At 32.6% G+C, this 17,134-nt stretch overlaps 1 protein-coding gene across 4 annotated transcripts in view; it reads right to left on the bottom strand.

Moving 5' to 3' along the window:
• LOC117169136 overlaps window positions 1-16,252 on the bottom strand; it is a 69,744-nt gene extending 53,492 nt beyond the window's left edge. For 2 of the 4 annotated variants that reach the window (XM_033355338.1, XM_033355331.1), the window contains exon 1: window positions 15,947-16,240. In XM_033355338.1, the coding sequence (XP_033211229.1) occupies window positions 15,947-15,950 (4 nt within the window). In that variant the 5' untranslated portion in view covers window positions 15,951-16,240. Of the gene's footprint in view, window positions 1-2,489; window positions 2,714-15,946 lie in introns of all 4 variants that reach the window. The other 2 variants (XM_033355343.1, XM_033355353.1) reach the window with 2 other exon arrangements.
• Window positions 16,253-17,134: the final 882 nt, after the last annotated feature.

A 17,134-nucleotide genomic window follows, 5' to 3' on the forward strand; every position in this document is an offset into this window, starting at 1 on the left:
ATTTCAATGTTTTCTTCAATTTTCGATAACTTTCGTAATAATGAATATTTTTTAATGAACCTGGACACATTTCAAAGCTATTTTTTCACAGTATGGTAAAAATTTATTAGAATAGAACAACTTTAAGTTCTTGCGCTATGATAAGATTTTTTTTCTATGTTTACGCTCATACCGCTCTTGTGATACTGTTGAAAGATTGCTTAAGTTCTCACACTCTGATAGAAATTGTTTGAAGGTTTGCCCTCATACACTTTTGCGATACTATGGAAAAATGGCTTTAAAATGAGCTCAAGAACATTACAAAATATTGAGTATCACGGAAGTTATTGAAAATTTAAGAAAATATTGAAGTATACACTATTCTTGCAATATCTGCTTAAAAAATGAACGATTTGGCTTCATCTTGGTCTCATTTTATAGGAAATTTTGAGAGAATTGACTTATTTCAAGAGAAAAATTTTTTTTAGCTATACTATTGTACCGATTGAGCTGAAATTTCTACAGCCTATTCTACACATTTATAGCTATAGAATATACTAGAATTAAAGTTATCGATTGATATTTAACTGTTCAACAACAATAATTAACGTTAAAAAAATTGACAATTTTACAAATCCGTCATTTTTTGTCGGATTCAAATAATCCTAGTATATACCATAGGAAAAAGTATACTCTTCATTAATCTTGGTAATTTTTTTATTTCGGATCCTTCAAAGTTGAGATATCGTGCCAACCAGTTTCAAGCATAATTAACTTCAGGCAGCCATACCAACGTGATTTGTCATACAAAAAAAAATATAAAAAATTTTCTGTATTAGCTTTTAATGTTATCTTTTATCTTTAAAAAGTTTGAATAAATAGATTAAATGTTACTATAAAAAAAAGTCTATAAGATGTGGTACTGACCCCTTAAGTACGTTTAGAAGAATAAAATTAATGGAAAACCATTGGAAGCATTGATTGATGCGGGTAGTGCAGTTAGAGGTCAAAACGTCCCAGTGTGCACTGTCGAAAATTGAAATTGACCAAGTTCAGAAGCCGTATCAAGCGATGACTAAATACGAAGAAACTTTACATCCCGCTTCAATAAATTTCGGGCAACTTATAATTGATACGCCAAGATGGTAAAATCGGTGAATCGATTCTTAGTATAGAATCTGTACCTAAATTAGCTCCAAGAGTAAAGCCACATGAGAATGCGTCACGGCATCTCAACGAGAAAATTTGATAAAGAACTGACGCAATGTGAAGCAGTTATCTAGTTAGGCAATTAGCATACTGCGTTCGATCGCTATGCTACTGTTTTGTCATGCTTGAGTGAGCACCGCATACCTCCTGCGATTTTTTCCTCCGAACCCGCAACGCGGCGTCAATTCCCGGGTGGCTCCAATCAAATTTCATTTTATCTAAGATCGAGATCGTTAAAGATAGAAAAGATGCAGGAATCGTTACCGATACGTCGTGTCCCTACGCGAGCTCAGTACGTTTCGTTCGTTAGAAAAAAAGAGAGGTGCGCTAAGTCGTTGACCACCAACGTATAAATAAATAAACTCAAAGAATCCAGTGTCCCCTGCCTAACATTGATGAATATCTCGAAGCCATGTCTGAAACCAATATCTTCGCTGATCTGGATATGGCACATGAATATCTCTATCTTCCGTTAAAAAACTAGAAGATAACCTAAAAATGGCTTTCATTACCCCAGATGGTACGGGGACTTCACTCGCGCAATATCCGGTCTGATGAATTCCCTTTTTTTACTTTTCAAAAATGATGGAGCTTGGAACAGCTCAAGAATCGAATTTTACTTTTCTACCTCGATGGCATCTTTATTGTAGGTCACGACTGACAAGAGCTTTTTCATAGAGCGAAGCAGGTTCTTGAAGTTCTAATCAAAGCTGGACTGACCATGAAACCATCAAAATTTTACTATCGGCTCGAGTAGATAGATTTTCTGTGATTTAAAATCAGCGTGTTTTCTTATTAATATTTTGAAATTTCATGCAAGAACTGTGAGCAGGACAAATTTGAGAGGATGCTGGCTGAATGGTCTGAAATGAAATGCCTTCCTTTTAATTTCTTCAATCATGATGAGTCCGAAACCGTTTATGAGGACCTCAGTGACAAAGCCAAACTTCAGCAAAGAAACAAAACTTTCATACCTGTTCCACTTTGGAAAATTCTGGCACAAACAAAATAATGTCTTAATAAAATCTAATGTATATCAAAATTAAGCAATTGACTGAAAATTCAATTGAGTGATCAATATTCTCACAAAAATATGGATTATTTCATGAAAAAGTATCCTTGGAATAGGGAGTCACAAGACTTTTATGTTGAATTTTTCTATGTAGATTTAATTAGTTGATTTTTTCTTAATTCCTTATTATTTGGACTTCAAAAGCAAAAAAAAAAAGGTTTAAAAATTTTTTATTAAAAATTTGACCATTTTATTCTAGCAAGTAAATTTCATCACTTAAACTACTTACAAAAACGTTTCCAAAATTAAACTTGACTTTCTAATTCCTGAGCCCTTCACTTCGAAAAAAAGTCAAGCTTCCAAAAACTTCTTTGGCCATTTCTTCTAGATCCCTGTTAATTACTCCTATTCCTCTACATTGGATACTATCACTATCCTATCAATTCAATTTTGTTCTTCACTTTCCTTTCTTGTATGCACTCCTTTCCTCCTTTCCTTTTCTTTATCCTCTATCTATATTTCGATAAAATTTTCGTGAGAAATACTGACATCAATACTTTCTACAGTGTATAGGTTTAAAAAAGGATTTAAAAAATTCAAATCGAAAAGTCCCAGAAAATCTCTGGGTCCAGTAAGTATTTTAGGAAATACAGGGCATTGCAATTGCATCTACATGAACAGCTAGGTGCAAATGTATGTATAACCCTGGCAAGCAATTTCTTCTACCGCAGAAACTTCACCTGACATCGAGGATGCAAAAAAACGCGATTAGAGATGTGTTGGGTGAGATTATAGATAAGTTCACCGAAACTTAGTGAGCGTATCACAAATAATTTCGGTAAGCCTAGAAACTTCATATATTGTTGCAAATGATAGGTAGTCGTACAAATGATTAAGTTTGATTTATTTTTAATTCCATTAAATCTTTTGAATACTCATTATTCTTATAAAAACAACGATTCTACTCAACTATTTCCAAAATCAATTTGAGTCCCGGGGTTAATTACTACCGAATAAGGATGCACACGTTTTTGTGATTTTTTTTCTCTTGAAATCTGTATAAAACTCCAGAATTATCTTCATTACTTAGAATTCACTTATAATCTACTGAATTCTTTTACAGATTTTTGAATTCTCTTGAAATATTTAGGATGTAGGGTAATCGGTACAATCATTGGCCACTTAAGGATTTTTCCCGATTAACAATTTGTGAAAACACTATAAGCGTCGAATGAAATTCTAACGTACATAAATGAATAATCGATTTTATAAAGATTTAAATTACTATAGTATGTTAAGCGTTGAAAGTAGTACATACTTTATATTTCAAGAAATTAACAATAGTGTCAAAAAACACAATCATTGGCCCCGAAGACATAGTGATTAGGATAGTCCACGTAGTTGGCCAGCTCAGGTTATATATTAGGGGTCATTCGCAAAATACATGATATGTTTAGTGGTGGGTAGGGGTCTGCCGAAGTATCATTCTCTATGTTAAGACCAATGGAAAAGGTATCACGCAGGGGGGGGGGGGTCAGAAGTTCCTGAAAAATGTATCACGTATTTTGTGAATGGCCCCTTACCTATTTTGAAGGCACAGTAATTAGCCACTGAATAGTCAGTTACAAAATTTTAGAAACCACTCTATCTATAAGTAGTTTTATTTATAAATTTAAATGAATATAAGTTACTATTTGAAATGGTAATATTCTCGCGCCATGATGATGTCACAGTGTGACGTCAGAGGTTTTCCATGTGTTACGGCGCAAAAGTATAATTTTGAATTAAATCAGAATTGTTCACAGTTAGATTCATTCAAATTTCTTGGTAAGATCAGCTGTAGGGTGGTTCAAAGATGCACGGCAAATTTTTTTGCATGCTAGAGGGAAACGACCCCCCCCCCATTTTATTCCAAATCCGAAAAAAGAAATTCCGTAATTTTTTATTTATTTTAAGTTTTATTTTAACAGGTGCCGGTTTTGACTTGAAGTTCCCATGTAAAATGTATGGGGAAAATCAATTTTTTGAGTTTTTAGTATAATTTTTTTGGGTCTGAAAAAATGTAACAGGAATGTATGGGGGTCTGTAGAGAATTATAGAACGAAGAATTTCACGTATCAGACAGAGGTTTGGCATCCCTAACATACCCCCACTACTACCTAAAAACTACCCTTAAAACCAAATTTTTCAATTCTTCATGAAATCGACCTTTTGAGAACTATTCTCGTTTCTTTTACTTGCCATTATTAATATTGGTCTAGTGGAATATTTATTATTATTGGTTAATTAATTTTCAATTATTTAAAAAAGTGTGATTTTCTTAAATCATTTTTTTGATAATTAGTTTTAAAATAAAAAATTATTACTATTGGTCTAGTGGAATATTTAAACATTAGTTCATGAATTTTCGAATTTTTAAACAAATGGAATTTGTTTACATAATTAGAAATTAATGAACCATTAATGATATATATTCCACTAGACTAAAAGTAATAATTTTTAGGAAAAAGAATAATTAAAAAAATTATTTAAACAAATTCCGTTTGTTTAAGCAATTCGAAATTAATGAACCAATGTTATTAAATATTCCACTAGACCAATGGTAATAATTTTAAGGGGAAAAAAACTTTCGAAAACAAATTACTTAAACAAATTCTATTTGTTTAAATAATTAAAAATGAATTAATAAATGATAATAAATATTCTACTAGACCAATATTAATAATTTTAAGTGAAAAAATACCAGAATACAGTGTTGAAAAGGTCGATTTCATGAAGAATTGATATTTTTTGTTTTAAGGGTAGTTTTCAGGTACCCGTGGGGGTGTGTTAGGTTTGTCAAACCCATATGTCTGATACACGAAAATCATTATTAAATAATTCTCTACAAGCCACTATACTTTCCCGTCACATTTTTTCAAACCCCAAAAAATTATCCCAAAAACTCAAAAAACTTATTTTCCCCATGTATTTTACATGAGAAACTTCAAGGCAAAACCAGCACCTGTTAAAATAAACTAAATTTTTTTTTAAATTGGGAAAATATTTTTTCGGATTTGGAATAAAATGAGGGGCCGTTGTCCTCTCAAAAAAAGCATTTCTACGTGACAAGAGATAGGTTCAGCGACTCAGGAAGTAAGAAAACCTCAGGTTATTGATTTATTAAGGATAGAAAGCATATTTCCAAACATCTGTCTCCAGAATTTGAAGGATTTTAGTACTTAGGCAATTTAGTTAATGATTGTAGCCAGCTGGCTACAATTCTAGGGCCTGCATCGCTCAATTCCTGCAACCATATTGTACCTAATGTACTTAACAGAGGGTCCCTCTCCAGCCTTGAGTAAATGACCAAACTTTCAAAATCTTACATCTCTTCGCTCCTACCTTACCTGACTCAAAAACCCTTGCTATCCCCACTCCGTCAACACCCAAAATGCGGACACGTCATCGGACTAAGAGCCAACCTTGTCAGAGACCAGATACAATTCTTCCTCCGTGCTCATCACTTGGAGAGCAACATGTTTTAGTCGAGCAGTCACTAATTTTTTACCACGCTCCACTTTACATTTTTTATACAGTAGTAGTTTTAACAATGTTATATAACACTAACAATGTTTTTTGGGGATTTTTGTGTAAACAGAGACTGGAGTTTTCTGACCTTAAACCATGCAATATTTATTTCAAAACATATGTTTCATCAATAATTCATTTTTGTGAACAATTGTTCCTTGAATTCCTTGAATTTTCGGACCTCAACAATAATAAAGAAGCAATATTAATAATGCATCTGCAAAAATATACATAATTAGTTTTTAAATCATTCTAAAACACATCTTTATAAATATGCAAATGCAAGTCTGTGATAGCCTGCCTGAGCTATGTATACATGAGAGTTTTAAGTTATGTTTGGTTCTACTGATCGATTTCACGTATTTTCGAATTTTATTAAAGAAAGTTACAATCTTTAAGATGTAATTTTTCGCTTTATCGCGGCGTGTTTCGGCAGTATTGAAATACTCATTTTCAGCAAAAAGGCAGTTTTGTCTGATGACGCTCTAACATACTGAGCCATGCTTAAACCTTAAAATTTGTTTAAAAATCGCTTCGGACAATACATATGGGCTTAAATATCACAGTGTTTGTACACAGGTATATGTCTAGGAAAATCTCTGAGGTCACACGTCACTCTCGAATCAAAACTCGTAGAAATTATGTGGGTGTTAATCATTTTTAATCGTCTTTTTATTAATTATAATAACTGTTTAAAACGCCAAAATAACTTATGACCAAAAAATAACAAAATTGATACTTAGTCAACATAGTTTTTCTAACGAAAACCATTTTTTCGGAAATTACTCTATCGTATAATCATAGATAATGAATGAAGAACTCATGGTTTTCTAGGGAAAAATTACTAGAAAAGACTTAATAACCGATACTAATAACATTACCAGAATTGATGGATTACCCAAAGTACATGCAATAAATGATCCACTAAAGCCTTGCACTAACACTCTTACTTATTTTTTGGCCAAGACATTAAACAAAATTCACTATTTACTATTTACAAATATTCCTTTATATTGAAATACAATATTTAAAAGTTGTAATCTTAAACAAATTAAAATTCAAAATACCAATTTATTACAGGTACGTGGATAATACATTTCTGATCATCACAAATGATAAAGTTCAAGAAATCAACCAAAATTTTAATTTATATCACCCCAGAATCCAATTTACACGTTTTTTTACATTCCCATCAGAGAAGGTAACTCTTTTAGTAAGAGGGTACACTCTTTTAGTGTCCTAAGCTAAGTGCCAAGTTCGTTAGTCAGCCATTTTGGATACAAATTCTAAAAATGAGCGCATTTTGACAGTTTTTGGGACCACATTCGTTCATAATACAAAAATTCTCTGGATACTTGTTCATATTACTTGAAAAGAAAAATGTAATCTTCGATAGCCCTACACGAGCGAAGCGAGCCGCGCGCGTTGACAAAGTGTCCACGAGGCGGGCAGATTTTTTAAAATTTTAAGATGATCAGAGATAATGATGGTAACTTAAAAACAAATTGGTTTCGAAAATGTACATATTCTGGTAGACTTCTAAATTTCCATTCTGGCCATCCGCTACAACATAAAATAGGAATAATACAAAATATTTTAGATTCTGCACCTTACACTATCAGACAAAATCTGTTACAATAAAAACTTAAACATTATAAGAAAACTTCTTTATTATAACAGTTATCCCAAAGAATTTGTTACAAACCATATTACAGAAACATTAAAAGAAATAAAATTTAAACCGAATAGAATTCTAAGAAATTAAAATAGTAATAATCAGCAGATATCAGATGTTAGAAAATAAATTGTTTCGATCAATTTTAATGCTGACATCTTAGAAAATATAAAACGTAAATTCTAGTTCATAGCACCCTAGAACCCAATTTACACATGAATTTTAAAAAGACAATACAAATAGTTGTTTTTTTTTAATTTTAAGATGATCAGAGATGATGATGGTAACTTAAGAACAAATTGGTTTCGAAAATGTGCATATTTAGGTAGACTTCTAAATTTGTATTCTACCCATCCGCTACAACAAAAAATAGGAATAATAAAAAATATTTTAGACTCTGCACCTTACACATCCAGACAAAATCTTTCATAATAAAAACTTAAAAATGTTAAGAAAACTTCTTTATTATAACAGTTATCCTAAAGATTTTTTTGAAAAACATATGACAGAAAGATAAAGAGGAACCAAATATAAACCGAATAGAATTTTAAAAAATGAAAATAATAATAAGCAGTAGATAAAAGCTTTTAGAAAAGAAATTGTTTCTATAAATTTCAATTCTGACATCTCAGAAAATATGAAACGTTTATTGAATTACTGCAATATCAAAACAGTTTTCTCTATTCAATCTAAAATTAAAAAATATATCACACTTGGTAAAGACCATTTAGAAATCCTAAACCAATTTGGTATATAGGCTGAGATGTCAATGTGGTAAAACGTATGCGGCCTCTAAGTTTAAGAAGAAAAGATCATCCTGACAATATAAAACTTAACCCAAAATATCATAGTCATTAGAAGACACTCAATTGAATACGACAATAGACATTTATTGATTGGGACACCACTGAAATTTCAAATGAAGAACCTCTATCTACTACAAAAGATGTTTTTCAGAAACGGTGGAGGAGAGTACCTTTTTCCAAACTCGTCAAACTATTCTCACAATATGGGATATCCCAGGTAATCGCTAATAGAATGCAAAATAATGTATTATTTTTAGTGAAAAACTTTATTCTATTTTTTCGAAGTATAAATGTACTGCACGGAGAAAAATGGACAAATAATTTTTATGAAGAGTCCTGTATTACATTACAGATTATTATGGTACTAGTGACTATTACTCGAGTACAGGAACGCTTTCTAAACTGTTAAGTTGTGATTATTAGATCACATCATTATTATATCTATAACTAACTGTTCAATAGACTAATAAAATTGAATATGATATAGGTCTCACTTTTATTCATTTCAATAAAGTACGTTTTTTGTAAAAGGCACCTTATTTATTAAATCCTCGTCAAAATATATTACTACGTATAGTTAAGATTAGTCGAAAAAAGATGCGTCGTGCAACGTCAAATATTCGAGGCACTGAGAGACGCTTTTATAGCAAATAGCATTGAGTCCGCGAGCTTTCTCGAAATCTGTACCAGAAAGCTACTAGCAATATCAACCTTATTATTAAAATAAAAATTATTTTCAAAACCCCCGAAATTTGAAACGACAATTCTTGAATGATTTACTTGGAAGTAGTTAACTTTCTTTCTTCAAACTCATTTTCTCCCAATTAAGAAACTTAATATCTGAGGAATAAGTTTCAATTTTTGTTTAAACTGAAAATTGCACTCTTAAGGGGGTCACCCGTGTGTCTGGTCGAAAAAATAGATTTTTTTTGTCGCCTAAATTTATTCCTACACATGTATATAATATGCTGGTGAAGTGATATTCCAATATTCGAACTCATTGGAAAGTTACAGCTGTTAGAACTACTAGGTTTACTTCATTGTTTAAAGCGTTCTTGAACTTTCAAACGCGTTTTTCTCGAAACCACGTTTTTCGAATTGGACGGTATTATATCTCAAAAACGGTTTGACCGATTGCTTTGAAATTTCTAGGGTAGATTTAGCACATGTGTACGCACCGCCTGAACTAGGATAATTAAAATGCCAAGCCATTTTTTCGTACGGAAATAATCGAAAAAAATCATTAAATTTGAAAAAAAAGTTCAAAATCGTGTGAATTACACAATTTTCATTATTTTTAAAATATCCTAGTTCAGGCGATGACCACAGCTACACAAAGTAAAATGCCGTTTGGTTTTTTTATATCAAATAACCGTTCGCCCGGAATTGAAATTTGACATGGGTGTCTTCGGAGTTGCGCCATACGCATTATAATAAATATTTTGGGTTCAAACTTGCACAATTTACTGTTCAAATGTGAATAAATATATAGTGAAAAGTTCAAAGTTGTATATTGTTATCGTCCGTCAAAAAAATCCCAGAAAATGGTTAAAAAACGGGCCTTAACAGGTGGTAACCCCCTTAATCGCGATCATCAACCGAGCCTGTCGCAATTTTAGATTTCTATCACTTTGTGATTGTAAACTTCTACGTTTTATTTCTCGGAACTGGATAATTGTGTTAAATCATACTTTTTTGGTATTAATTCAGAAACACTTCAGTTCGGGAGTAACTTTTGCTTTTATCTTTACAGGCTGATTTTGATTTTACGGAAGTAATAAATCCCTCAGATTTTCGAGCTTTACAATTCGAACAGAAATCACAAGTTAAATGAATATTTAAATTAAAATTTCATTATTAAAATTTAAATCAGTTAAATTAAAATATTTGTATGGAATATTTCTAAAAAACCACATATTCATATAAAATGTGTGAAATGAAAAAAAAATATATTCTTTTGTTATCCCTAGCTCATCAGCGAAATTCTTGGCTGAGATTTTTTTAACAGAATTTAAGCGATACATTATCGTAATAAGCTAGAGCGTCCGGTATAGACTTAGATTTAAGGTCGTTTAGGTAGGGTTCGAATCCCCATCGGGTGCGATTTTTCATATCGTTTGAGCGTTCGATTATGTTTGTAAGTGACCGTACATGCAATTGCCTAATTTATAAAATAAATTGAGTGCAGTTCTTATAAGTAAAAGATTTTTTTTTGCCACAAATATCAGAATCTCTGATCGAGTTATAAAACTCGATCTTCTTTTCGTTCCTGTAATCCACCTCCGACTCTACACGCGTTCTGACACTCAGTCCCCAACAGTCGAACCTTTTGCTACTCTGGCGCAGTGGTCGGCACGCTCTTGCCCAGGGCAGGGTATCCTGCCCTGGCTGCCCTTCGACCTACTTTCAGGTCAGTACCTGCGAGCTTGGCCATACCACCCCTTTCCTCAGGGGTCATTTGTTAGAAAATGGGGAAAAAATTTGAGATTAAAAAATTTGTAATTTTGCAATCAGTGACTTGAAAGTAATATATTTGGAATCTCCGTATTTTTCCGATTCCAAAAATTCGTAGATGCTGATAATGCTATTTTCAAATCGCTAGTTGCAAAAGTAAAAATTAAACATTTCCGTACTTTGACATGCCTGTGGAAAAAAACCCCTTGCTGGAGTAGGCTCTCTCACACTAAGGAACATGGATAGACCAAAAAGCAGTAGAAAACATTAAGTCGGGTGGAGCCTGACCATGCCCGGGCCCAGCACCTTGGCAGTCCCCCCGCTATGAGGACACTTTCATTGTCATGAGATTTAAGGCTGTTTCAATAACTAAAATCCTAAAGACATGGCTCAATTCAATTCTAATTATCTGAATCATTTTCCTGATGCAATTTTAAGAAAATGAAAAAAAAGGTGATGAAAATCGGTTAACATTTCGAGTAATTAAGCATAGCTTTAAGTTCATGCAAAATTACAAGAACTGTCAACTGGCATTGAAGATATTAACCGATTTTCATCAATTTTATTTTCATTTGCTTAAAATCAGATTATGAAATTGATTCAACTAATTAAAATTAAATTTATTAACAATTTAACACATTTTAATTTTTCTCCGCCGGTTCTAATTCTCTCGCTTGAAGCATGCAACCTCCCGCATGGCCTACAGTAAAGTATCCCCCTTGGATTATAGTAGAGGGGGAAAAATGGTAGGGTGGCGGCCCTGCCCCTTCCTGAAAACTGCAAAAAAAGTTTGGGAATCGCTGGTCTAAGCCATTTAATTCCTATTCTTAATAGTGTCAAACCTAAGACACTGTAGCTTTGGACACTGTCACACCTCGAACACTGTCATCAGCTGTTTCGCGGACACTGTAAGAATCAGGTGATTAGCCCAGTGCCGTGGCATCCTCGAAGCCCCTTATCTGAGATATGTAGTACACATGTACTTAGTTTTGCACAATGAGTTGAGTAACAAGTTTAATTTAAATTTTTCCTAATTGAAATTTTATATTTTAACTTTACCGGGCTTTGAAATGTCTGAAGTCGCTTACACTAGCTGATGCACAAGCAGTCGGGATAATGCAGGTTGTAAGTTAAATTAGGTTGACGTTGGAGTTTTTTTTATCGGTTTTGTACAATAATAATGTTATATATATATTTATGAAGTTATTACACTAAATCTCTGTTCTCAACATTATTGAGGTAAGTGAAAACATCTTACGGAACACTGGAAAAAAATGTTGACTAATTGTAAGCAGATGTCTATGTGATCTTCAGAATTATGGTTAGTTATTTGTGTGTAAATAATAATTACATAATAAAGAAGAATAATACATACTTGTATTTCTATTCTCCTTTCATTTATTGTAAAAATTAAAAAAAAAATTTGTCCGATAACATTAGTATACTATCAGGGGAACCTGCAAAACATCGTATCGATACGGACCTGTAATTCGATGCCGATTGGCTAAGACCACGTGAGCTTACAGTGTCCGATACGCTCGATCCCGATGGGTGACAGTGTCCAAGGTTCGACTGTATTTGTATATTAACCTTTCTGAGATAGCCTAACGTGAAAATTAATTACTTTACTTTTCTTAGACTGGGTCACCTATTTCTAACAATGATCCCCAGGTTTTCAAACTAGATTTATCTCCGTGTGTTATTTAGATATATTTAGTTTTTGTAGTAGTCATAAACCCCTTTTTTAACTAGTTTCCCCCGCGCAGCCAGAATGTGTTATAAGAACCACAGGTCTCTCTTATTATAAGAACCACGCCGTGCACTTACTTACTATGCCTGAACTGTACAATGAAAAAATTTAACATTATCGACACTTTCCTACTTATTTATGCAATCCCTATCCCTCCAGACAGACTTTACTGCTCAATACTTATTTGAGGAATAATATATAGGGTTAAGACTTCCCTTCCGAGAACTCGAGTACCACCGATTTCACAAAAAGTTCGCTCATAATCTTTAGAAGCACAATGTAAAATTGACTTTACTACGAAATTAATTCTTCTTCACGGGCTGCAAGTTAGTGACATACCAACAGAGTGGGCCCCTTAGTTTAGTTGAAACCCTGCTATCTCATATTACGAGAATATCTTATATTCGGGTACTTTCCTCTATATATTAAAAAGAAGGTCTAAACAAAATTACAGACTTGGAATATTACGTATTTTTGCCTTACATAAAAAATAGCAAAACTGACAACAAATTAAAATTCTTTGTAATAGCAATGATAACCGTCAATGTTTTCAATGTTATAACATTAGTTCCAAATATCACCGTTACCGCGCCTGTAGACAGCTAATATAATTACATACTTGTGGTGTTGTGGTACTAAAATATTTTCAAGTAATTCTCCAACTTCAAAAATATGGTTTTATCATCATCTCTGCTAAATTTATACAAAGACTTTCACCCCTCCTTTTGGTACATGTTCCAATTACATTCGGTTTGGTACATGTAGCCTGGCCAGACCCCTGTATATTTCCATAAAAATGTATGGAAATATTGCATTATTAGAGGTGTATTAAAATGCATTTATATAGCATTCAGGTATATATTTTTTGTTTATCCTTATTCCCAGTGTCTTTCACACATGCTTAATTACTTACTAAGGTAAACATTTAAAAAAAAATACAGGTGAAGAATAAAAAAAGATGTTAAGCATTATTTCTATCTATATTATACTTATAAATGGACTTTATTTCGGTAGTGGAGAATTAAAGGAAAGGAGGGGAGGAGAAATAAGAAAAGTATCGAGGTGGAATTAAGAGAAGTATAGGGTAGTAGTAGAAGTATAGGTAGTGTGAGGAGAAGGGGGAGGGAAGGGTGGAAAGTAAGATTTATGAGGGTTTTGGGTAGGGCGGAAAGGAGTAGTGAAATTGAGTGAAATTGAGGCGATAGGAAGGGAGTGACGTGATGGAAATGAAAGCAGTAGAAATAATGGTTTACTTTATAACGTTCACATATGTGAATGCAAGATGATAAGAGAATATAAAGGCAGTTTGAACGGAAAATACCAATAGAAACTAAAAAATCGCAATAAAATGTTCAAAATGCATTATATTTAATAAATTCTCACATAAAATATAAAGGGGGTTGGCCAGACCTCATGTGCCAAACCAAAGTAATTTTAAATAAAAGTCCTTATAATTATCCTTGCATGGCATGTATTCTTTTAATTTTTTTAAAATGATAGCTAATAAAATTTTAGGAAAAGTCAGGGAGTTTCAAGTCACTAGCTCAATCAGAAGTATACTAAAAAAATAATTTAAACCGCAAAAGGTCTGGCTGGAATCATGTGCCAAATAAAAGGTTAAATATAGAACAATTGCTGAAATAGATACATTTAAAATGATTGCCCAAAAATTCTAACATCAAAAATAATGGTAAGCAATTGTTTTTTTTCCCATTTTTTAAAATATTATCAATCAAAATAATATAAGGTAAATGCACTAGTAATCGTCACCTTAAACCAAACTGGAAATTAAAAATGCTTATAATTGTATGTAAAACACCATTCTTATTTTCATAAAGGGCTTAACCTATTAAAGCAGATTTAGAAAAACTCAATTTTGATCACTTAACATGACATTTGATTGGAGTACATTTTTATTCACGATTAAAATTCAAATTATGTAAATACGTTAGTTATCGTCAGGCACGTAAAAAGTATTAACACGAGAAAAAATACTAATTTCATAAAAGTATATTTCAAATTACCTAAAATCACATTGTTTATCACACGCGGCAAGAGCGAGTCTTGTTATACGAAAAATACTGGGCCATCTGACGATAACTAATTCAGTGACGATTACCAGTGCATCTACCTTATATAATAACGGATTACTATAATTCAAATATTTAGCTTCTTTACAGCACATATTATCTAACAATGAACATTTTAAACATGACCTTTGACTAAGACATTTCTTTGTAACTCGATAGAGAAGATTTTTCTTATCGTTTGGTAATGAAACTTCTCCTAATAGGCTCAATAGCTATTTCATAAGATGTAGTTTTTAACGATTCTTATGATCTAGATAGTGTACATGATGAGGATAATGGTACGTTACTGAAACATTGCAAGCAAACCATTTTTTATTGAATAAAAGTCTGGACCTGTCGTTGAGAATTAGAAAAATATCATTACTTTTCCCAATCCTCTTAATTTTTTTATTCGTCATTCCTGGACGTAAAAAACTCTTGGATTCCAATATCTCTCCATAATTTACATTACAATTTTTTTAAATATGTTACCGTATATGGAACAAAGGAACTTCAACTGACTCGAATCAGTGAATGGATATGTAACAAGTTACTAATTTCACGAAGTAACAATACCAGTAACTAAGGGACTTAATCAACACTCTATGCTCTTGCTGCTCGAGCGAAGCGAGGGCTGCCTTCACATGAGTTGCGATCGTTGAGTTCCATTCCTAGTAATCCATATTATTTTTCATAGCAAATCTATATAAAATTCAAGTTGAGGTACTTGCAGACTCTACATACCTACGTGTCTACTCTAGAGCTGAAAAAAAATGTTTCAACCCTAGGGATGTAAACACAGTGTTTCAACCCGCTCTACACGTACCGAAACTCGAAGACAAAATGTTTCAACCCTATGGATGCAATCGCTGTGTTTCATCCCTTGTAATGCAACATACTATTCATGTCCATCTAATATGATGAGATTTACATATTACAATTTGAGTTTAAAAAATTTCTATTCAGTCGGAACAACTTGAAATGGAAGCAGAATTTTTTAGGGTGTCAAACTAACGGGTAAATATTTTTCTTAATTTGAAATCAGCATTTTCTTTAATGAAATTTGTTATTTAAAAATATATAATCTAGTGAAAAACACATTATTTTTAGATTTTACAAACATTGTTTATTGTAAAGATAATTTTGTGCTTCGTACTTCACTTTATCGAAAATGTCCGATGCAATTTTCATATAACTAAGAGTTAAAAAAGCAGGGCTCTGTTAAATAATAATTTTTCATATAAATACATGAATAAAAGAAAAGCTGGGAATTCAAACCTTGCCGCCTATTCCCATTTTCCAAATAAAAGATCAAACGAGGTAAATATTCAAAACATGAAAACATTTCAAGGATTACTTTTGTTTACCAAATAAATATGATTATAAGCCCATTTAAGGTTTTGAATAATGTAGGCAACTTACCCATTGTATTAGGTATTATTTTGGAGTAAAAAGTCAACGAGCCTCTAGACAACGCTGAAAATTAACGTCAGAAGACACTATACAGTAATAGATAAAACAACCTGATAATAAGACCAAGAATATGCGAATCCTTCCATTTGGTTTTAAATAAACTTCAATTGCTGTCGCGATACTTCTTTTAATAAGATTTAACTTTTAACGCAAAATTGCCGAGAGAATAAAACATAAACAACTATTAACTTTATCTCACCAGTACACTTATTTTAGACCATTTCTCAACTGTCAGAATACCGCCACCTAGGTTATGAGAAACTCCAGGTTGGGTCAGGGATGGGGACAGGATCAGTGATCCCAACTTTGGCATGTTCAGCCAGTGTAACGACATGCATTGTTTTATGAACTAAAATTTCAAGGCTCTAAGCATGATCTAACAAATACATGGTTTAGTGTATGTTCCGATTTGAGTATATGAGAGTTTTTTAAAGTTTCAAAGTTGGCAATGCCATGTATAAGCATAGGCATCATTGCGCACCGGCAGCCTATGCTTATACATTGGCATTGCCAACTTTGACACTTTAAATAACTCTCAACTGCTCAAATCGGAACATACCCCTAGCCACTTGAGGGCCCTGTTTCGTTCAAGTAACGCAACCACTTAATTCCACCATTTTGTTAGTTTGACCGCGCAGTTTGAGTTTGACGCGTAAGACTGTACGGCGAACTGTTATAGGAAAATCAGTATGCAGGAAGAAATATTATTAGAATATTAAAAGAATGAATTCAAAAAGTACTTGCAATGGATATATTAGAACATTGTTAAGGAAATAAATTATATTCAGACCAGAATTTGATATTAATGATAATGAATTTCATTTTAAATATCTCCGTTTGTCAGTAAATGAATAATTCTCAGGTGAACAATTTTTTCAGAAAAATATATGTAAAAGTGACAGAGGTTTGTAATAGAATTATGCGGGTCCGTAAATTTTGCAGAAAAGTTGGTAAGATCTGTATCCGAATGACAATAGCTTAGAGCTTGAAGTATTTATTACTTCTACTTCTTCTTTAGAATACTTCCTCAGAACTAGATCCTTGGAGATTTCCAATTTTTGAATTTATGAGTAGCTGCTTCAAGAAAGACAGGTACAACTTTACATTTTTCCGCTCGAAGCACCTGTCGTAAATACA

Source organism: Belonocnema kinseyi, chromosome 1, assembly GCF_010883055.1.
Source record: "Belonocnema kinseyi isolate 2016_QV_RU_SX_M_011 chromosome 1, B_treatae_v1, whole genome shotgun sequence".
Taxonomy (NCBI): Eukaryota; Metazoa; Arthropoda; class Insecta; order Hymenoptera; family Cynipidae; genus Belonocnema; species Belonocnema kinseyi.